The sequence below is a fragment of the Patella vulgata genome, chromosome 5, assembly GCF_932274485.2.
Source record: "Patella vulgata chromosome 5, xgPatVulg1.2, whole genome shotgun sequence".
NCBI lineage: Eukaryota > Metazoa > Mollusca > Gastropoda > Patellidae > Patella > Patella vulgata.
Window position 1 is genome coordinate 32,442,906 of NC_065883.2, and position 23,240 is coordinate 32,466,145.

Consider the following 23,240-nt stretch of genomic DNA (forward strand, 5'->3'; position numbering starts at 1 on the left):
TCCCTTGCCATCAATCATATTGACAAAAATTTCATTAGAGATCTGACTACCAATTTTACTTTATGGTGGCTTTCTGTTACCTCAACATAATTCAGATATGGTCTATTATAGATAATGTGTACTATGACATATTCGTTTAAACCTCAGGGTCACCACAAATAGTAATTTCTCTCAAAATTTTTTTACCAAAATTTATAGAAAGAGCCAAGATCAAAATAAAACTGTGGGTGTTGCTACTTGGGGTTAATGGGTGAATGCGATTTTTAGCTTTTTAATAATACGAATGAGAGATTACCTTAAAGGAGGAATCTCAGTTTTAACTGGATCTCATTTAACTCATTTAAGGGTCTGTTAAAGTTTACAAAGGAAATGAAAAAATATGAAAAAAGCATTTCAGTTTCATTTCAAAATATTGAGCCATTTGGAAATGTTCTACAGCACAGTTTATAGGGGTTACATAACTCTTTTAAGAGTGTCCACCTCCAATTTTTCATTGTAATAAATATCAGGGCCTGAGGAAGCAGTTCATGTTTGGGGGGAGGGGCTACCATCCTAGGACTTCAGGTGAGGGTCCAGGGGCCGACCTAGGTCCCTGAAGCTACTGGGGGTCTAGATGGGAGCATATAGTGTAAAAGCATGTAATACCAAGGCTGTGGACCATCTAGAGGTCAGAATTTTCATTTGATTTTGATGAAACTTCAAAAATATGTTTACATCTCAAAGATCTGGGTTCCTTTCGATATTGGTGCATATTGGACCGTAACTTTCTGGATTATGGCCCCTGATAGTACCCTCTAGATGCCACATAAAGCTGTTCAAATATATCGCCGTTACACCATAAAATGGAACCAAAATTTGCTGTCAAATGGCCAATCCCCTATACACAAATTGTGTAAAAGCATGTAATACCAAGATTGTGAAACATCTAAGGCAACAAATTTTCATCCGATTTGGATGAAACTTAAAATGAGTGTCACTAGTTCTTGGGTGAGTTCAATTTTGGTGCGCATCAGCCCCTGCCTTTTACGCAAAGTGTCCAATATGAATAAAGTTTGTGGACCTTCCTGAGGCGATAATTTTTGTTCGATTCATAAGATAAACTTTAACTATGTGTCAAGGATCAATTTCATTTAAAATGATGCTTACCTACAGTTTACTCAATGACAGTAAATAGCCAGTCGCTCACTCAGTGGCACTTATTTTATCAAACCTAATCTGCTATGCTAAGTTCCCACTGTCGTACGATGCGTTACGATAGGATTGTCCCTATTGAGTCCACGATCTGGTATGTGCAGATACGTTTCGATATGACCAACGCGATTGCTACGACTGACCTCAAGACCTGATAGGATCAGCACTATTACCCCATGATTAAAAACACGATTTCAATCGTAGCACGAATTGTGATAGTGGGAAGTTAGCATAACAGACTATATATTATTCTTTATTTAATGAAAGGGCTGTCTCAATGCTCTGTTAGTTTTCCAAGTTCTTCTAACATTGCTCATGAGTGCTGCACACATCATACATTCTAATGAAAAAACCCCATACATTCCAGTCCCAAAATAATGGATATCCCCCCCCCCCCATTTCTCTTTCTCATTGCCCCTACTTTGGTCTGACCATAAGTCTTAAAATGACGTTATCACTTCTTCTAAATACATGTCTTTTCTATTGCATGTTAGTTTATGTTTACATAAGTCTGTATTAGTTAAAATATATATTGAGAATAATATCAACATACATATATTACATAAACCAATTCAAAATACAGAAAAACTATCTGTAAGACTATACAAATATGTTGTATTCATAGCAACAATATTCCTAGTTAAACCTTAGTGTATGAAAGCTTCAGATGAATATATATATAACCATTTGAAAATGTGGGCATTAAAGAGTACAAAATGCCACGTGCCGACTGACCCTCTCAAGCCCACACATCTTAATTATTTTCAAACTATGAACCCTCCAACACTGCATGACGACCTAACATTTGACATACTTATTTGTGAAAAACAATTTGGGTTCATGTATCAAAAACCATATAACCATTTTAAAAACAATTATTTACGTAAATCGCTATAAACTGCGTATTTTACATTGCCTCTTTCAAATATGTTTCTAATGTACGTAAATAGTTCTATTGCATGTAAATTATGCAGGAAATTATCCAAGATATAAGTAATTGTTTCATCCTGTCAAATTCTTTAAGACATTGTGCGAGATATCCGCTATAAAAGTAACTAGACCTGATGCAATAATTAACCAATATAACTACGAAATGAATTTCCTCACACTATACATAAATGCGTATGTAATGGCAAGAGTCATTATTCCTGTTCTTCAAATAACTCATATATTTTGATTATAATCAGATGAAGAATTCCATACATTTTTTAGTTACAAATTAATAAGTCTGTTTCATATTTCAAAATGAAATTCAAGTAGAAGAAGGTGGAATGGAATGCAATACAGATTTTTAAAAAAAAGTCATACTAGAACTTTGACACCAGCCATTCTTTAATGTTTTTAAATTAAAAATTGACAAGGGTTTATAAAATTTTGTTATATGTTAAATCATATACCAGTACCACCCAGCTCTTTCTTCCTAGCTTTAATTAGGAATTCAATTTTTCTATTATGGTCTAAATTTCTGGCATTTCGAGAAAATCAGTAAAGTATCGGGGGGGTACCAGGTCAGGATCTGACCATGACATAATTCAAGATGTACCCACACTACCAGCACCCATCTCATACCCCTCACAAAACAGTAATATGGCAACATGGGGATGGTCACTTACTATTTGTACGCGTAGGAGATGGACTATGTCTCAATTTAGACTATCCACTTTGTAATCAAATCATTCTAGATCGAGCCCAAAAACTCCCAACTTCAATGAACCAAGTCATTTTGCAATACAGTTGTAGTTTTAGAATGACTTCAATGGTTCCATTTTCATAATTTAAATGCGGTTTGCAGGCTAGATTTTGCTAAAAACTATTTTCTACTAAATGTGTCAGCTATGTGTTTTAGAAAGAATAAAGAAAGGAAATGGGGTTAAATGAACTTCTGTTCTGCACCGACTGGGCTAATGAAGACGGGCATACAGTGTTCTATGAGGGAAAGTTTGCCCTGAAACCGTCACTATGGCACACTCTTAAACTTTGAATTCCAACTGTCATGGTACTTTTACTTGCATGCCAATTTGTACATGGGACCTAGCCTATATGCTTTCCCTTGCCATATCCTCCGTTCTTTACAACTGACAAGGGAAAACCACACCGAAAAATCCTGATGAACTTTCTCGCCCAACACCGGGATTGAACACAGGACTTCCAGGTTAACGAGCCAACGTTGTTCTCCCTGAGCCACTCTTAGAATCTTAGAAAGAGTAATTTGGCTGTGTAACTATCAACCACACTAAATGGTGCAGATAAAAAGATTTATGAGCAAATGTATGTGAGCATATCCTAAGCATAGCCTGCCTCTTGAACGACACTGGTTGATGATTATAGCTAAAAAGAGCAAAAATTTTGGCTTGCTTCAATACAAAAGTACAAGAAAAGTTGTGAGTTTACCAACATATATAATGATGGTTATTATTTACAAGTAAGTTATGATATACCCAAATAAAATTATAGTCAACATATGTTATCTTTAACGGAAATACTTTTTTACATCGGTAAATATTGTCTCTGGTACGTTAGTCATTTTGAAATCTATTACAAATGCCTGAAAAATCACATGTTTTCCGTAGACGCATCTTTAGATTTATAGTTTAATTCTGATAGAAAATAAGTAAGCAAATTTTAACAGCCATCTACATAGCCTTTGGGTCATGATTAGAAAGTTTGTTAAGTTGGGGCAAGGGTAGTAGAGAGCAATTTATCAAGGTTCTATCAAGTCATCTCAAGTATGCAATTACAGTTATATATAGCTGAGATAGGGCAATAACCCCATTTGTCTCTACATTTATACCCTACACTTACATCTGATTTCCAACATTGTCTTGGACAGGCGGTCATTCAAACTGGGTAACACCAACTGATTTTACTCATTAATATAATGTAAACAATAAGTACATGACATGTCTATTCTTCTGGTCTTAATAATATCAACATATTTTACATACATGGGGTTGTCAGTCTGTTGGGGGATAATAGCTGTAAGAATTGGACTAGACATCTGAGAGGTCATCTGTCAATTAGCTTGGTAAATATATAGAAGGCTTCATGTAATCATTATTTGATGTTTGAAGACAATAAAATAATCAGTCAGGGTTTAAATCAAGTAAACACACAGAGCCCTGACTACCTGCATGATCGTTATATGTTAATTGAAAGTCATAGTCCAGACTAAATGTAAATCATTTCATCAATGTCAATCAAATTAAACAGATTTTTCAATGTAATGATCTACTTGTTGACATTTTATTTGTATATTATTCTAGGTGATCAAGTCTGTTAAAATATTCTGAATTTCACAGTTGTGTTCAGATAAAATTCTCTATTATGTTTAAGAAGTTTCATCACATTCACAGTCCTTCTCTCATCCCAAACCCATCCTGCTCTAATGCTAGGTTCCCCCTATCATGATTCGTGCTACAATTGAAATCTAAGTTTTAATCGTGGAGTAATTGTGGTAATCCTATCAGGGCTTATCATATCTTGAGGTCAGTTGTAGCAATCGTGTTGATCTAGAAAAGTTTTGGACAGTTCAAAATAAATTTCTACAATCAACACAATTAATTGTCAGTCATGATCATTGCTTCAGATTGCATTGGATCGTAACAAAGAGTGACAGATCAGAGGCCGCGGATCAGTTTCCAAAGTGTGGGGTCTGATAATTGAGGGACGAAGTCCCGACAACGAAGCAAAGCGAGCGGGTGTTGCTGCAGGCTTGGAAAGCTTCAGGCGTCGGGTTTGTGCCCCAAGAAAATTTTGAAATTTTAATGTGATTTTTTGCATTTTTAGTGACTTATTAACATATACGGAAACATCGCCTAGATCAGCCTGTGACACTATAAGCCAGCAAACTATAAGGAAATCAAGCTCGCTCAGTATAAGAAGCTTGGTGGAAAAGGACACATGTCATATGTTCATGTCAATAGTTTGGAAGAGGAAGCCCTAGGACTATCGCAACCAGCCCACTGACTGCAAGCCCTGATGACCACCATGACATGCCCCTCTTCAACCTGGGGGATGATGCCTTTGCACTCAGGAACTACCTCATGAAGCCATACAGCAGAAGAGGGATGTCGCGAGAGGAGAGGATAAGCCCAACACTGTGAAGGATATGGAGTAGGTGGCAGTAGTTCTGCACAACCTACAGAGGCAGAGGCATCCAGGCATTGTAGCACAAGAGACGGACCATGGTGATGAAAACCACAAATGTCATCCCAGGGACATAGTTGGACCAAGTGGACTTGGCAGATGTAGATCAACCTCCCACTCCGCTACAGGACCACAAGGTGCAGTCAAATGGCAGGAAAGGATAGGCGGAATGCATTATGCAGATGGTGGAGACGACGGTAAAGTAGCAAATTGAGATAGTGGCAATGATGATGCCGCTGCCGACTGAAAGACCACCCAAAACACTGACTCCACCAATTCCTAGTTGGAGATGATATTGGTACCATGGTACGATAGGACCGTCCTCAACAACAGCTAGACTGCCAGTTCCAGTTCCCGAGGATGTAATGAAACCTGAAAAGAGGATATGGTTAATGTCCTCTTGATATAAGGAAGTTGGTCAAATAAAATTGCTTCTGTTTTTTCAGATTCACATAGTGTATCATATGCCTTGTTTTTCAAATCTATATTAAATCTGAATTTTTGGGGGGTATATGATTTATTAGAATCAAACAGGGGATCAAAACAACTTAATGTTCTTTTTATTTTTCTATTTATTTTATTTTTTGTAATAATCACATAATGTTCTTTTGTTGGGAAGTTGGTAACCCTAAAAAGGTCCATTAAAGATACATTCCGGTGTACAAACTGGGTGATTTTATGATATATTTGACCTAAAAACCTATTCAAACTAATTAATTTATCATAAATTTGCATCAGATCCTTCTCAAAACATTGTAATTGTCAAGGAATACCCTTGCTATGAAAAATCGATCAAAAGAGGTCATGTTTGTGTCACATGACTTACGGGTGCAAAGTCGGAGGAGAATTCATTGCATACACAAGACAATGTTGTCTTTAATCTCCGACTATTTATTACAAATATCAAATCCTAATTAAATTCTCGGATTATCCACTGCCCGTGTCTTTTTCCGTGATTTTTATCTCAGGAAGTGTTGTACGTCTAACTCTTCATAAAGTGTACATCAAGTGCTCAATCTCTGCGTGCAACCTTTGACGTCACGCGTGCAGATATTCCTAATTGTCGGGCTGTCGATTAGGGGAACCCTTGCATTTTTGTCCTGTATAGGCTCCATGGGTGTTTTTCAGGGAATCCAGTATTTTTCTAGTAAGATTGGATATCTCTACTTTCCATATATACCAAAATTTCAATACTTTTATTGGAAATAACCACCCGATAAATACTTTTCTGGGAACCTATCTTTAAGTTGTCTGTCTCTGAGGGTGACTTCTGCCACAATGAGTCTCAACTGGCTATCCGGGGGGTCTGCTTGTCGGTCAGGTATATGTCATCATCATCTTCAGCAAATGGACCGGGGGTGTTGCGTTGGGAGAAGAGGTTAAAACTGCCGGCAACTGGCAGACTGGCTCCAAGCAGGCTGATCAAGGAGCCATGTAGCAAAAGAGGAGGATAGCGCAGTGGTGGTCATAGTACTAAGTGGTGGTGGCTCTGCCACCTGGGGGTCCTGATGGTGGTTGGTTGGTTGGTGGTAATGGAATGGTCATCGGGAGTGTGGAGAACAGTCGCTGGACATAACTTTGATCCTGACTACCCCAGACACAGGGTGAGGCACCCACCAGGTGGGTGTAGGCTGCCACAGGGCCTGATGGAACTGGAATGGGGGCTACTGGACACAAATTCCACCTGCAGGTCTTCTGAAAGAGAGAAAGTGAGGGAACCTCTCCTTAGAAATATTATTATTTCTAGTAAGTATATCTCCAAGTATATTGTGTTAATGTGAAATGAATTGAAATTGCAATTGTTATTAGGGGAGATAATACTTACTCAGTTCTCCAGAGGTAACCCTCTCCTCACTGCCCCGTCTTGCCTCTGGTAGCCTTAGGTGGCATCTCTCAAAGGTGTAAAAATTTACTAGCAAAATCAAGTCGATGTAGTGTCTATATATACGGGCGCGAAGCCGTGAGCGCCTGTGAAAAGCGTGACTACTCGTATCAACTCGTAACTGTTCATGAGTCATTTGTGTCAGTGCATCTCAACAGGGCGTGGTGTTTGCCTAGTCCAATTCTAATCCCAATCACCACGATTTGTAAGCACGATTAGATGTGATCTGCCGCACTTTGTTACGATCCAATACGATCTGGTGAGATGATCACAATTGACAATTAATCGTCTTAATTGTAGAAACTTTTGAACCATCCAACACTTTTCTATGATCAACACAATTGCCATAACTGGCCACAAGATATGATCAGACCTTATAGAATCACCACGATTACTCCACGGCTAATTGTGATAGTGGGAACCTAGCATCAAGATGCACTGCGATCTCTGTAGAAGTTTAGGAAACAATGAAGTCCATGGTTAGTCGGCCTGTATATATAGCCATCAGGGTCCAATCGTTCCTGAAATCGTGATCACTTTTGATCCCGATCGTGAAAGACATTTTAACCACAATTGTATCCTAATGCAAAAGAGTGCATCGGTTCCTGATGATTGTATTAAAATGTATCAAAATGTATCCAAACATACCAGATCATGGACTCAATAGGGACTATCCTCCAAAATGTATCTGATCGTATCTCCATAGGAGCCCAGATTGTGACAGATCGTGTCACCGGAAATTGACCAGTCATGACCATATCGCATCCAAGCACACCAAATCGTACCAGAATGTATATGTGATATGGATTACATCCTGATATAAATGTCTCTATTATTATTATTTATCTTCTAAATAGACCCCAAAATCGTAAACAAGTGCAATGATGCCAGCAGAAAGGGGACTTCTACTGCGCTAAAGAACGACTCAATACCAGTTTGGTGCCAAAATATAGCTACACTACATAAAATATCAGTTATAAGCATGGAATCACTTGCATTGCTAAACTGGCCCAGGCTTATTATCTAACCAACACATTTTGGGGTTTTGCGACATATTTTATTGTAGTGAAAACATTAAATGCCATACCATTTCTTGGTGTTTTCTTTCAGAGCAGTTGACACTCAAGGCTGTTACTGATCAACAATCAACAAGACATTACACATAAAATTATATGCACTTCTTTTCGATTCTATGGCCTCTGACACCCAAGTCATGTAAAAGCGTTCATCAATATAATCAAGTGGATATATGATTCTGGGTTTAAAAGGTTAACATGTCAATTAAATTACCTGTTCTTATAAGTATTTATTTTCATTCAATAATGATTTAATTGATCTATAGAGACAGACCTGCATGTATACCCCTAACAGCTGTTGGACTTTGTCTAAAGAATACTAAAGAAATACATTTTCCTACAGTGTCTTTAAGATGCTCTTGCGCCTTTCACTATGAAAATAAACAAATTCAAAGGTCAGAAAAAACGCTCAGCACTAGAACTTACCTCTCTTTTTGCTACGTGGCATAGTTCAACTATTCTTCCTTTTATACACAAATTTCTCTGAAACATGATAAAAACATACAATATTTCAAAAATCATCATTATCCACAAAATTAAAAAATAAATCACATTTTGTTTTAGTCAAACCTATTTCTACAGATACATTTTAATGTGGTCATATATTGTTGTTACTCCTGTTTATTTTTCTTAAATATCAGAGGAATAATTCTAGTGACATGGTTTTGATTCCCAGCATGTGATCTTCTGTCCAACCTAATGGGGTTTCTCTGGGTCCTCTGGTTTCCTCCCACTGCTAAGGACCACTATGGGCAAGAAAATTATTGAAATAAAATTAATCTGTGTTAGTCCTGAAAAGACCTAGTTTGTGTCGAGTGTACATTAAACCCTATTTCTTTCTCTCTGAAACAAAACTTTGTTAAGACTCATTTCAGATCACAGTTGTAAAGCAAGCTTTTTGAAATTATATAGCTTGCTTGGTTATGAAAGAAGAATAAGATTCCTATTGATTTTCAAAGTTTCTAAAGTTAACATTTGTAAAGAAAACACTGTGAACGCTTCCATTATTAACAAGACTTTTTAAGAACCAATTGTCTGCCTTTTCACCCTCTGTGGAAATGGATGTTATGCTCTACTAATGAATAACAAATGCATTGATATCCAATGATTAACAAAATTAGCTGTCTATGATATGCACCTTAGTAATGAAACCTTGTAAAGACTCTGAAGGTCCACTTATCATCCTTTTTTTGTTTTTAAACTTGTGTAAGTTGATTGGCCATATCAGAGGATGAGGCTTACAAATTTTGAACAGTGTCATGTTAACACTGTAAAGGCTACAATTATCAATCAATCTCTTTGAAATTTTTATTGGTTACCTAACTGCAAAAAGCAAAGAATCTCATTAATTTTAATCAATTATACCTCTTGACATTATGGAGTACCTGGTAACGAAACTTTGTTGACACTCTAGAGACAACAATTATCATGCAATCTTTATCTATCCTATAGACAATAATTTTCATCTGATTTTATGAAATTTGAAGTCATTCTGTACACAGAGAACTAGCAACTCTACTTTGAGAATAGACCTCTGCCCTAAATGGCCAAGTTATCCAACAATTTTTGTAATGTGATCCTACTCCGGTTCACATCAGCTGTTATACACACAAGATTAATTAAACCTTTTCAATTTTATTAATTGAAAGCAGAATATATACTCTTCAAAATTCACGAAATATACTTAGTGTTTTCGACTAAGATCGTTGATTTAGGAATTAAAATGTTGGTCAACCAGCTTAATGTCTGTTTTCTAGCAGAGCTAATTGTGCACAGACAGTGTAAGTTTAGTATGTTATATAGTCTGTGTGTAAGTGGCAGAGGCTTATTGATTTCAGTGATTTTCAACCTGTCAGGGGTTAGGCCCATTTTTAACCGATATTACAATAATCACTTAATTTCTTTCATTTTTTCATTTTTATCATATCTTAAACTACATACAGCAATAATGCTGTGAAAATTTTCTATCTAACAAGTGGGCTCATGTTTATCAAAATAAGTGTTCACCCTTGGATAAAAATATATAAGTTAGTAAAAAAAAAGACTCTGCCCTGTGCCGTCTCGCCACCCTAATCAAGAGCCAATTTTAAGCAACTTAATTTAAACAAATCTGATTAAGCACAATCCAACATTGTCTACCTACCAAATCTCATTGAAATCAATCCAATGCCATTCGCAACCTATGTATTCAAATAAACAATTGATATATTTCCTGCACCCCCAAGATATCAAACTAACATATGAGATAAGTTACTCCTATTAATATTTGATTTCTGTACAGTCAATCTAGAAATGGTAGTTGCAGACAAGTAATCTAGTTTCAGTTAAAGGGGAGGTAACTCATTTTTAAATTAACACTCCCTATCTCAATCATTTTAGCTTTCTTTTTTTTTTCAAAATTGAAATTGAACATATTTGTTGATAAATTTTAATAAAGTCAACACCCAACAATCTCCAAACTCAGACAATCTAAAATATCAACACAGAGACAAATGAATAAATCAAATGTAAAGATGAATACAAAACTGTCAGCTACATAAAATGGCATTATAGGACATCTCTTTCACTAATTTTATTAATATACTTAACACTTATGTGACTATGTTCGATCAAATTTTTATGCCAACATGTGCTGATAAACACAAATTTTCATAAATTGATTGAGTCATTTACCATGACAATGTCAAACAAGCCAACAGAGAGGCTGACCCCAGCCGAAATCCCAAAATAAATAGATGACACATATTAATTAATTGCACGTTTATCTTTTTCAAAAGTATCAAGCAATCAAACTGATTATCAACTATACACTAAGTTTTATCACTCTCTATCAGATAGAATCAAAGTCAAAGAAATTATTGCTTAGCTCTGCTTAGCTTGCCTTTAGTGGGAAATGTTAATCATTGAACTGGTCAAGACATTCGCCTAATGAACATCAACATCAAGTTTCAACATTCTACCTCAATTAAAAGTAGAGTTGTTATGTTCCAAAGTCTTGACTAATCAAATTGCTTATTGTTCCTTAGCCTTAGCAGAAAGGTAATGATATAATGAATGTATACTCGGAGTTTCATAGCTCTCACTTAATTATAACCAAAGTTATCGTCCTCAAAAGCATCAACCAATCAAATTGCCTATCACTGCTTATCGTAAGCAGACAATGTCCATCATCGTACTCTATCAAGGCATTCGCCCAATGAACGCCTACACCAAGTTTGAACTTTCTACCTCAATTAGAAGGAGAGTTATTGTGTTTTAATGTCTCGACAAATCAAATTGCTTATCGCTCTGCTTACCCACAGCAGAAAATGTTCATCATCAAACTTAGTCAAGGTACTGATGTGATGAAACTATACACCAAGTTTCATCACTCTCACTTAATTAGAACTAAAGTTTTCGTGTCCCAAAGCTTCAACCAATCAAACTGCTTATCTCTGCAGAAAATTCTCATCTTCGAACTCCATCAAGGAATTCACTTAATAAACACCTACATGTACACTAAGTGTAAACATATTAAATCTATATTAAAATTAGCCCTCTTTGATGGGTTCAATCACAAAATTGTTCATTCTGTATTCATTGAAAATTTGAAATCAATTTAGTTGCATTACCCATATTTTTGGGTCCATGTAGTGGCAGGTAGACGTCCCATACTGCACACACCGATGCATCTACTTCATACCTCGAGAATACATTCTCAGGCGGAGCTAACAGTACTGTAGAGAGGCAGCCTAAGTTTGGGATCGTAGACGTCCCAGACAGGGCTGGGGTAATGGTAATGGGTAATGGAATGTAATCATTACATTTTTTAAGTAATGGCCATGTAATGAGTAATGGAAGATTTCAAAAGTAATGAGTAATGTAATTAAAATTACATTCCCAAAATCTTGTAATGGTCAATTACATTTCAATTACTTTTCAATTACATTTTATGACATAATATAAATATTTCCAATATGACAAGCCTCAAATTTTATAGCACCAAAGAAGTAATTAAGTGTATCTGACACAAATCCAATTCATTATAATTCTAAAAAAAAAAAGATTTAAATCAGTTTTTAAGAAAAATAAGAAGGCGTTAAACATTTTCTTTTATTACTTTTTATGTAGGAACCTTTTTTAGACATGTAACCTAAGAAGTGGATTTCTGATAAGATGTATATTATAATCAAAGATTAGTACTAATTTGCAGCCAATCACTCAGTCAGTCAATCAATTAATCAGTTAGATTAAAAGACAATAGTCTTACTGCACTTTAATCTTAATCTCAAGGTAACAAGTGACAAACCAAACAATGACCTTCAAGTATCTCATCATTTTATGGTTACTTAAAACTAATAATATATATTTTGTTTTAGAGTCACGGTGAATAATTTACCATTTATTATACAATATATTATAGAAAAACTATTTGGACTGATTAAAAATTTAAAAAAATTACTTAAAAGAAAATACAGTTAATTAACTATAGTTTTGATTCATTTTTCAAGTCATACAGTGAAAATATCAGTTTTTGTCACCTCTGCCTGTCACTATAAAATTTGCCTTGATGTTATAATTGCTAGAAATAATAATTCATTAACAAATATATATTACGTGAATCAAGGATTATTTTGAGTTTGATTTTGTAGGTACTTCATGGCAGAAAAATAATGTTGTCTTTTTAATTTCTATGAAAATGTTTTTTTTATTTATATAGTCATAAAGTAATAGGTAATGGTAATTAATTACTTTCAATGTAATGGGTAATGGTAATTAATTACATTGCTAAAATGAGAAAGTAATTGTAATGATTACATTTAAAAAGTAATGGTAATGTAATTAATTACATTGTCAATGTAATGGCCCCAGCCCTGGTCCCAGATTCATCTCATAAAGCTAGTACTTTCGTTCTACTGTGAACTCTTCAGCATGAAGTAAGAATGTGAGACTTTGATATTTGCAGCAAATTAAACCAAAACAGCTGCTTCCTTAGTAGCACAACTGACAAGCAATTTCTCTGTGGTAATGGTTTTAATTGCCAGGGTAATATAGTCTTCTACCTATTAACTTGCTCCCTATTTCAGAATCAATACTTGGGGGAAAGAAATCAATGCTTTTCAAGTCGAATTAAAAAAAAAAACCCACTTGGCAGATATTAATTGAAATGAGGTTTAACGTCCTTCAGATCTGCTCCGACGGGGTTGCAGATATGAACCATAACAGACCAAAACACGTAAGTGGAAATGTTACGATAAACATAATTGAGCTTTTCAAGATTGATCCAGATAGTGACAAAAATTATGCCCATAGGAAAGCTTTAGAATTAAATGGATTCATATTTGAAGAAGTTTCGCACCAGAAGACATCTACTGTAAGATTTTGTCCTGAAGTCCACTCTTTTTGTATACATTTTTCAATACAGCCAGTATTCAGATACAACTGATTGTGATTGTGTTTTTGAACGATTTAATGTATGGGGCTTGTCCCATCACTAACCTAAATAAAACACCAGATCAACACAGTTCAATACTTTATTTTGACCTCTTTTTAAGAAATTGCATTTCATAAATAGTAACGGGTGAGTATGACCTCGGGCAACCAACCTTTCCGTACCAATTATCCTGATATTTTTGATTGAAAATGAACAAATCAGTTTTACTGTGAAATTGAATCTTTGTTAATTCATTCAAGTAATAAGAGCTAGTGGCGATGACTACCGTGTGTGTGCATCCTTGCATTTAATTTACAAGTCTTGATTAAAATTCCAATATACGACGGGGTTCTTAAAATTTAAAAACTTATTTGGAAATACGGTCCTGTTATCTAATATAACCACTTGTTGTGTTCAGTCATACACCGAGAGAATCCCTAGGTTCCACTAAATCCTTGCTGCCATGTGCAATTATATGCACTATTCTGTAAAGGGTTTATCCTAGATTAATAATATGTCACCACAAAGTTTTTTCTGAAAGGTACTGCACACACCTATACTGTGTACCCATGCCAATATCGTTAGTATTTGGTAAGATCATATTTTCTATGCGAATGTCCAGTAGTAGGCCCCTATACTGCAGTCAGGGGCATGATGACCCATAATTTGTATGAGGAACAAGATCCGGGACCCCAAAAAACAAACGTGTGTGCGGGGAAGGTGCAGGGTGCCTCCCAGTACCACCGAGTAATATTGGGCAGTGCTAGAGTCGATTTGTAGCATATCTGACCCACGGTATATGGTTGATACTGGTTAGCATTATTATGATTATAATGTTGAAAATTGCATTGAAACCGCGTGATTTTTGCCATTTGAGAGGGGGCGCAAAAACTCAACACCATGACGCAAAGCGCGTCATTGCGTCCCTCCCACTACAGAGAACTTCATCTAACACCATTTTACGCGGGAAAATTCACCACGACGTGCTGACTAGAGGTCACCGTTTGCTTTTATATCAGATACACAGATACAAATTCTATTTACGGTCTTAAAGTCACCCGAAACTAATTTAAAAGCACCGACGGAATTAATTCTTAAATGTTCATCCGAATTATGTGGTTTAATTTATATAACAGGAAAACAATTCTAGAAGACCTACTAATTAAAGCAGCCAAATCATTTATTTTCCCATGCATTAAAAATCTCCTATAACGTGTTAATAGAGCAATTTTCACTCGGCCTGTCCCACATTTATGTAATTGTTTATGTTTTCGTCTTACTCAATTTTCATCGGAAGCGAACACGCATTCCGTGAGGTGGCGGCAAGAAGCTTTCTTGGGTGACCGAGTTTTGTGTGAAATGGATTTATTCAACACCGGGGTTATAACGCAAAGAAATAAAAGGTCGTTTCGGCTAGAGCAGGGTCGTGGTGACCAGTGATTTTGAACGAGGAAAAAAATCTCGCGGGGGCACGAAAACACAATATTTACATCGTTAGGTGGGGATCACCTGGGAATAGGTTCTACACATATGCTATGACCTAATACTGGTTGATTTCGGGTTCACTGCTATAAATTGAATTATTTCTGCGAACCGATCTGAAATTGATGTGGACAATAGGATTACAAATTACGGTTTAAAATTATCACCCCAAAATTTGTAAGCTGTTGTCAGTGAAGAGTTTAATTCAACGCCTAATAACAGGTTGATAGATAATCTGTATAATTTTGACTTTTTGTAAGTTTTACTCATTTCCTTATGAAAATTGAAAAACTGCAGTACACGAAGTTCTTCCTACAGTGTTGTTACAATAATAATTCTACTTTTAGTAAAGACATTAATCAGCATTTTGATATGATACAGTCTCCTAGCTAGTGCTGACTTACAATATTCAAATTACGCTGACCCTAATTATTTGACAACCAATTAAATTATAGGTTTCAATAAAATTCAAGAACAGGATAACAGTAATCCATTTAATTGTAGTAATTTATGGGTCCAATGGCATCCAGCTGATTGTATAATTGCAGTAATTTCTATTTTTGATCTTCCACAGATTGAAGAGGTGGAAATATTCTTCTTTCTTTATTCAAATTTTGACAAGAGCATATAGGCCTTGTATCACTAATTTTGAAGATTGAAATTGGATCAGTGGTTGATTTGAGTTGTCTGCTTCTTATAAGGTCAGATTTCTCCTTTTAAGAAATCAACGTTAAAAGTAAAACATATATTTATTGCACAGAATCAGTATACAAATACCTAAATTATTTTTAACAAAACAAAACTTCAAATATGACAAATTTATAAATAAGAATTCAGCTATTAACTGCAGATAAATACATAAAGAACTCCCTTACAATGTTTTACTTAACAAATATCAGTACTCGGTAGGCTAACCTTTGTTAGAAATATTAATACATATACTACAAGAAAACTACACGTTTAATGTAATACAATAATTAGGAAGTATGAATAAGTCCATTCAATTCAAAATATCTGGAATATCTGATTTTGAAGTTCTCTGGGATTTTTTTTCAAAAAGTTTATGTGAATTTCTAATTGAGGTCAAAAATTAAATGTGCACCTGAAGTTATTTTTAGATTTAGTTATTTTAAGCAATCTTCAGATAAGTCGATAATTAATAAGGTTGTGTATAAAAGGGTTGGACCAGGGGCAGATCCGGGGAGGGGGGGTTCAAACCCCTCCCTGCTCAACTACATAAAAAAATTTGTAAAACAACACTTTTATGAGAGAAGTGTCACGGTCGGTCGTGTGCTTTATCCTTCAATATCAGATGGTGGGATGAGATGGACATTCAAAGCACAAGATGATGATATAGATGTGATATCATATTTATTGCTTTGCATAAATGAAATTGAATCAAAATGTGATCCTATTAATTCATAATAAAAATTGACGTCAAACGGGGTGTTGAATTTCTCTCTTTAAAAAACTTGGTGTGTATGTATGCCTACTTAATTTGGAGACGATGATGGCATCATGCATTGTCAACTGTCAAATTTGCTTAACGCCCTCCTGCATAATTTCCTGGATCCGCCCCTGTTATACATATAAATAATAAATATAATAATATACATAATAATAAATAATACTATGGCTCAAACTAGCATTAAATACCATAATATAATACAACATCAAATACTTGTATATGCTATATCTATATATATCACAATGTCTTGCACAAAATAATGGTATGCCAACATAAAAAGGAATAATGTCACATCTGTATTTTAACAAGATATAATTCACAATTAATAACTCATTTCAAAAACACTTCACTACATTTCTGTGGCACTTGCAATTACTTGGTGAAAATTTGATCTACAGCACTAATTTTTGACACAAGTTTATTTTTGAAAATAAAAAAAACCTTTCTGATTTATTGTGACATGTGCAAGGTTTTAGTGACAGGGTCAAAGATTTGCATGAGTCTGCATAAAGCAGACAAATCTCTCTGAATCTCCTTATGACTAGTTGAATAATCACAGAGAGTTTGAATGGACAGAAATCAAGGATAATATACATTGTCAACAAGTTACATACACAAAATTTGATATGTAGACTACAAAATGACACACATCATCAACATTAACAATATAACATCAAATATCACATTTTATTTTGGCAACATTGTCTTTAACAACAACAGTATGCTTTATTTTTAGCACATTGAAACATGAAAATACAGGTCTGTGTTAATAGTTTATAGAAATCTTGATCCAGTTTTAGCATCCTGTCGGAAATACAGGTTGTTGACTCTGTTGTAGTGCCTGTACAACTGCTCTTACAAATATCCAGGCTTAGAATTTGATTAATTTTCAGGCATTAGATAATCTTTGGGGGATATTAGCGGATTGATACTACCTCCACAATGTTTCATGCATCATAGCAATTTACATAAATTATAGAGTGTTCCTTGGAGTTGAGTTATAAATAATCATTTCATTTATAAGAGATTTTGCACACCCGGTGAAACACATGATTGGTGAGAATTAAACAGTATAGAACTGAGTAGCAGCTGATGACTGAATTTCTATTTGACCAAGTCTAAATTGACTTCGTTTTAACCAGTTGAGTAAAACAGAAGAATTAAAATTAGTCTGATCTTTGGTTGGATGTGGTGGTTTCCAGTTCTGACAAACTTGCATTCTAACCTGTAGATGGCCTGGTAGCTATAAAACAAACATATTATAAAAATATTAACCAAATTCAAACCAATATGTTCTTGTTACAAAAGATTTGATTAATCTTGGAATATTCTCTCTGTTGTAACCAAATCTGTTCCATCTAGCCTTTATGGCTTATAAAAAACATCAACTTTTTTGTAATATTATTTTCATAAAGACATCAATTACCTTAGAGTGGTAGGCAAACAAAATGGTAGTCCACATTGGAAATAGCTGAAAAATAGAGCAATACTGGTACACAATTACATTCTCAATAATAATAATTCTTTTTAATTTACAATCAAATTAAAAACCATTCTTGCTACTGAAAATTTCAAATTGACTGTAAATTATTTTGAAAAAATGAAATTACCTTTGCTAAAACTGAAGAATTGCATTCTTGAAGTGCTTCCATTAAGCTAAGGAAATGTAGGTTGACCATTTCTGCTAGCTGTAAAAACATTGAAGAAATCCAATTTGAAGCATAATATTCAAATACAGTGAAAATGGTATGAAATATCTTTAAATGAAATATATCTGGAAAGCATCTAAAATTTATGAACACCAGGTCCAAAGGCAATAATCACCCATAAAAAAAACCCCGTCAAACTATACTCCCTCCAGCTGCTCCTACCTTTTTTTTTATCTTGATCATTTTAAGATGATTCCTATCAAATTTCAAATGAATTCATTCAGACATTCTAAACAAAAATACTTTAAAGATGACCTAAATGCCCCTTTCCTCATTTGAATAAATCATGAAAAACATCAAATTCGAAAACGATGAAATGCTAACCCCAGACAGACGACAAACATCAGTGATAACATAAGCCCTTTGGTGATGGACTAGCAAAAGAGGAAACAGCTGAAAATACACTGATAATAATACCCCCCCCCCCCAACAAAAAAATGAATCAACTCGTAAAACACATAATAGTTACAACACGGAAAAATGTTCTGGTTCTCAATTACTTACAATGGGACACATAACACATTTGTATTTTAAACAATAAAAAATAAAAACATCCTCCTCGATTACCTCACATTCATATATCCTGTGGTAAAGAGAATTAAGTAAACATTTTTGATGGAAATTGGACTCAATTATCAAGTATGATGTTAATGTTAATAACACTAGTTACTGTCATTGGAAATAAGCAACGGATGTTATATATGTCACTTTCCCAATTATACAATGCAGCACATAGTTCTTATTTCATAGACATATCTATATTTATTGTTGTCATGTTGTAACCTTTACTTGAAGAATAAATAAATAAACTGGCACTGGACAAATTGACTCATGGTTGTCAGAAAATAGCAACCACGCATTCATCTGCTTAATTAACTTTCATTTATAATTATGATTATAGACATACCACTGTAGAATGAGACAAGAGTTGTAGAATTCCTGGTGTAACTCTCGCCCAGAAATCCATCACCATAGAAGAAGCTGTATCATATTGTTCACTATTCTGTGGATGTAATGCTGCAGCTGATTCACAATACATTGTCCATAACTTTAACATAAAAATACATGAAAAAGGTAAACAAAATCAACAATTCTTTTGACAACTTCTATCATGAAAATTTTCCCACAAATTCATTTACAGACAAAACCAGGGTGGTATTCCTATTCCATCTTACGCCAACAAATAATATATAATAATAATAACTCTATTTATATAGCACGATAATACTAAAACAGAAGTTTCTATTGAACTTTTTTAAAAGTTTTCTCTAATTGAACTATGGAAAATGCCTATAAAAACAGGAATGTTTTTAGCCGAGTTTAAACGCATTAAAGGAGTCAATGGTTCTAATGTTATAGGGGAATGAATTCCATAAGCGATGAAAAGAGAATGAGAAAAATATTTTTGTAATTTCAAGATTTGCTGATGGTTGATGTATAAATTAGTGTAAATTCTCACCTGGCATAGTATAAAAGCATGAAATAATGAGGACATATGTAAAACTGATGCCTGAAATACACAATGTCATATTAAAATTAATACAAAGTATTTTAAAAAATTTGAGAATGAATTATTCCAAAGACCGAAAGAGTCCAATATGAAATTCAGTTTGAAAAACCTGCTACTTCATCACATTATCTGTAGCAGGGAAGAATGGACTAGGCGTGGCACCATACAATTTCTTTACAGACATTAGTGTTTTGCAAATTCTTTTTCTTCTCAATTGACATTTATGAATTGACATTTTGAACATGATTTTATATAAAATCAATTACATACATTTTCTTGTTGGAAGTGATAATTCAGCTAAATATTTAGAACCTAGGAATATGTTACTTGTATTTCAGAAACATTAGAATTTACAAGATTGTGTAAAGCATTCATCCTACCTTTGATTGTTCAGCGAATCCTGTCATTATAACCATGATGTGATCAGCTATATGACAACTTGTTTCTATTGGTATAGGTAAACATGATGTTGGTGCTCCACCTTCTCTAATAGCAGTATGAGTTAATGATCCAATTAAAATCCATGATAACAAGCGAATATGACCAATACTATCACTAAATTCTTTAGGTCTGAAAATCATAGCATGCATGAACTTATTGTAAAAAATAACAACAGACTGAAAGATAGTATATACTGTTGATTTAAACTTTTCCCTTAAAGTGTGGTAAAAGATGGAAGGAAATGAAATGGGGTTATATTTCCTTCTTTACCAATCAAGCAACCAGTCTAATGAAGGCAGAAGGAGCACCAGAAAAGCATTTAATATCTATTTAACAGAACAACGTCATTGTGGGGAAAAATAATTTGCTTACTTGTATAGTTTGTTAACCAGCAAGAAGGAACCATTAGAACATACAGAAAGTCCATGTGTAAGACAGGCAACCCAGTTCTAGGTCACATTCAGTCAAATTGGTGGCCTAATACTATAGAGCAACATTTTAGATCACTGGGTTGCTTTGATTGTTTTATTTACAGTAATAATGTATCAGGAGAGTGATGCTTCTTTATTAACATGGTTGTAGGATTGGTATAGATTATGAACCCTGATGTATTTTAGCTATTGTAGGCAACAAGGCATGTACAAGGCATTGACCATTTCAAAATAAGGTAATAATTAAGTAAATAAATATATACCCTTGTTGCATGGCAGAAGGAGGATGATATAACCATGGTAGATATCTAGTTATAGCACGATTATCATGTCCATTCCCTCGTGTTATTTCCAGTGCTACAAATTGAGCTATACCAGCCTTCAACTGACACCCTAATGTATCTTCATTTAAACTTCGACCTGTGCATTTGATGTTATTCTGAAGAAAAAGAAAATTGAAATGAAAAATGTCCACACCTTAGAAGTATATACTTCAGAGTTCAGCAGATTATCTGTGAGTCTGACTTAATGTTATAACCTGGAAACAAATTCTATGCAAAAACTCTACATTTATAAATTGTTTCCATTGTATAAAATTACTGCTTACTACTGAGTGATTTTTCAACAAGGCTTCTTACCTCTTGATAGAGACTAAAGAAGCTTAGTCAAAACACTGCTCAGTATTAAGCAGCAATTATATTCATAGGATTGTGACCATTGTATCTATATTCATAAATGCAGTCATTTTGAAAATTGGGCTTTGCTTGCCAGGTGGCTAAATAATAGGTCAAGAATGTGTGTAATGTAAGTACAAATGAAATAGGTAAACTACAAATATTATCTCTGAATGAAAATTGAATATTTACCTTGACTTTAGAGAGTGTATGAAGATCTGATATAAATTCTATACATTCATTAAGATGTTGTCTCATACATTCAGCAGCATTATAACTAATGAGAGATTGTGGTGGAGAATTATATATCATTCCTATTTCTTCAGCTGTTATATTAGTACATAAACTACCACCAGTATCTAATACTACAAACTAAAATAAACGTTTAAAATTACAACAGTTTTAATCAGCAAATACCAATCCAATGTTTTGTTGTTTTTCTCCTTTAAATATTAATATGAAATGTCTCAATGAATATTTCAAACTAAGATGAATTCAGAATTACAACATTCTGGTCGGGGCTCAGGGATCAAAGACACTGTAATGTTTGGGTTTTCTGGAAATGTTAATGTTTAAGAACATTAAAAATAATTAGTTTACTCCATTTGCAAATTTTGGTGATATAAAAACATAAAATTATGTAAAAATGTTTTATAATAAACTAAACTAACCTGAACTAACATAAGAAGGTTTTCATCTGGAATACTGATCTTAAACTTCAATGTTTGTATTAGTTCAAATATAACTACCCTTGTCAGTAAAAACTTGTCTCGTTCCTGTAAATATAAACAAACTGATGAATGAGGTTCTATAAAACACTATACCATAGTTTTTATCAAATGTAAAGAATTTGTCTTTATTATTCAGCTACAACTTATTAATTCCATAATATATCATACTTATTTTTAGTTTATTCTCTCAACATTTATTCTGGGGCACATTTATAAATTAAGTACCGTATATAACATTAGTAAACATTTTCCAAAACTCTTTAAATATCTGGATCAGCCCATGGATATCATTATTAAAGTTTACTTACCCTACTAAAGGCTCTGTTACATAAAGAACAGATATCTAATAGATTTTGTAACTTGAATGAACAGTTCTGTATGGCAAAACTTACAATCTTGGAGAATGGCTCTAATATTGCCTGCAAATAAAAATGTGCAACTGATTACACTAATCTTGTATCATTATTTGTTCCATTCTTTATCAGATGTGTTTATTTCTCAAAAATCATTTGCCTATAATTGGTATTTCCTCGTTTCCTAAATAGTCTTTCAACAGAACAGAAAATTTAATTTTTCTTAAAATTGATATCCTCCTCAATAAATCTCTTCACAGGCTACCTTATTGGTTGGAGCTTGTAATTGCAATAAATAGAGTTACTTACCCTGACACTTCCAACAGCAAATACTTTTAATATAGAGATGATTATCTTTAATACAGGTGTGATATCACATGGGTTAGGAAGAACACATGGCAGACGACGGAAGAATATTTCAAACTGGTTGAGAATACCTGGCCATATAGCTGTAGAACTCTCTAATGATACACAGTTTAGATATATAGAGATATTGTTCAGTAATAACATAATATTTTCTTGTGGAAGATTTTTCTTCTCGTTCAAACCCTGAAAATATAGTTATCAATTTTAATTATGTTTACTCGTGCATCAGATTAGTTACAGTAATTTTTATGCACCCACATTTTCATGTGGACGTATATTGTCGTCACCCCTGGACCCTCTAGAGGGCATAATTTTTATTTGATTTTAAAAAAACGTTGAACTATATTCTTGCTACACCGTAATGATG

The 23,240-nt window shown here is 34.2% G+C and overlaps 1 protein-coding gene and 1 long non-coding RNA gene across 2 annotated transcripts in view; both read right to left on the reverse strand.

The window, feature by feature from the left end:
• The window catches only part of LOC126820878 (uncharacterized), a 31,864-nt gene extending 21,293 nt beyond the window's left edge, over positions 1-10,571 (reverse strand). Inside the window, exons 1-2 of the long non-coding RNA XR_007680187.2 lie at positions 10,439-10,571; positions 8,722-8,778 (exon numbers count right to left, since the gene is read on the reverse strand). This is a non-coding gene — a long non-coding RNA (uncharacterized LOC126820878). The remainder of the gene's footprint in view (positions 1-8,721; positions 8,779-10,438) is intronic.
• A 5,379-nt stretch (positions 10,572-15,950) lies between these two features.
• LOC126821492 (protein unc-79 homolog) overlaps positions 15,951-23,240 on the reverse strand; it is a 46,146-nt gene continuing 38,856 nt past the window's right edge. Inside the window, exons 40-50 of the mRNA XM_050549934.2 lie at positions 22,817-23,056; positions 22,463-22,573; positions 22,095-22,199; positions 21,616-21,795; positions 21,013-21,188; positions 20,258-20,447; positions 19,827-19,877; positions 19,275-19,415; positions 18,269-18,346; positions 18,085-18,129; positions 15,951-17,901 (exon numbers count right to left, since the gene is read on the reverse strand). Of these exons, the coding sequence (XP_050405891.1) occupies positions 17,722-17,901; positions 18,085-18,129; positions 18,269-18,346; positions 19,275-19,415; positions 19,827-19,877; positions 20,258-20,447; positions 21,013-21,188; positions 21,616-21,795; positions 22,095-22,199; positions 22,463-22,573; positions 22,817-23,056 (1,497 nt within the window). The 3' untranslated portion in view covers positions 15,951-17,721. The remainder of the gene's footprint in view (positions 17,902-18,084; positions 18,130-18,268; positions 18,347-19,274; positions 19,416-19,826; positions 19,878-20,257; positions 20,448-21,012; positions 21,189-21,615; positions 21,796-22,094; positions 22,200-22,462; positions 22,574-22,816; positions 23,057-23,240) is intronic.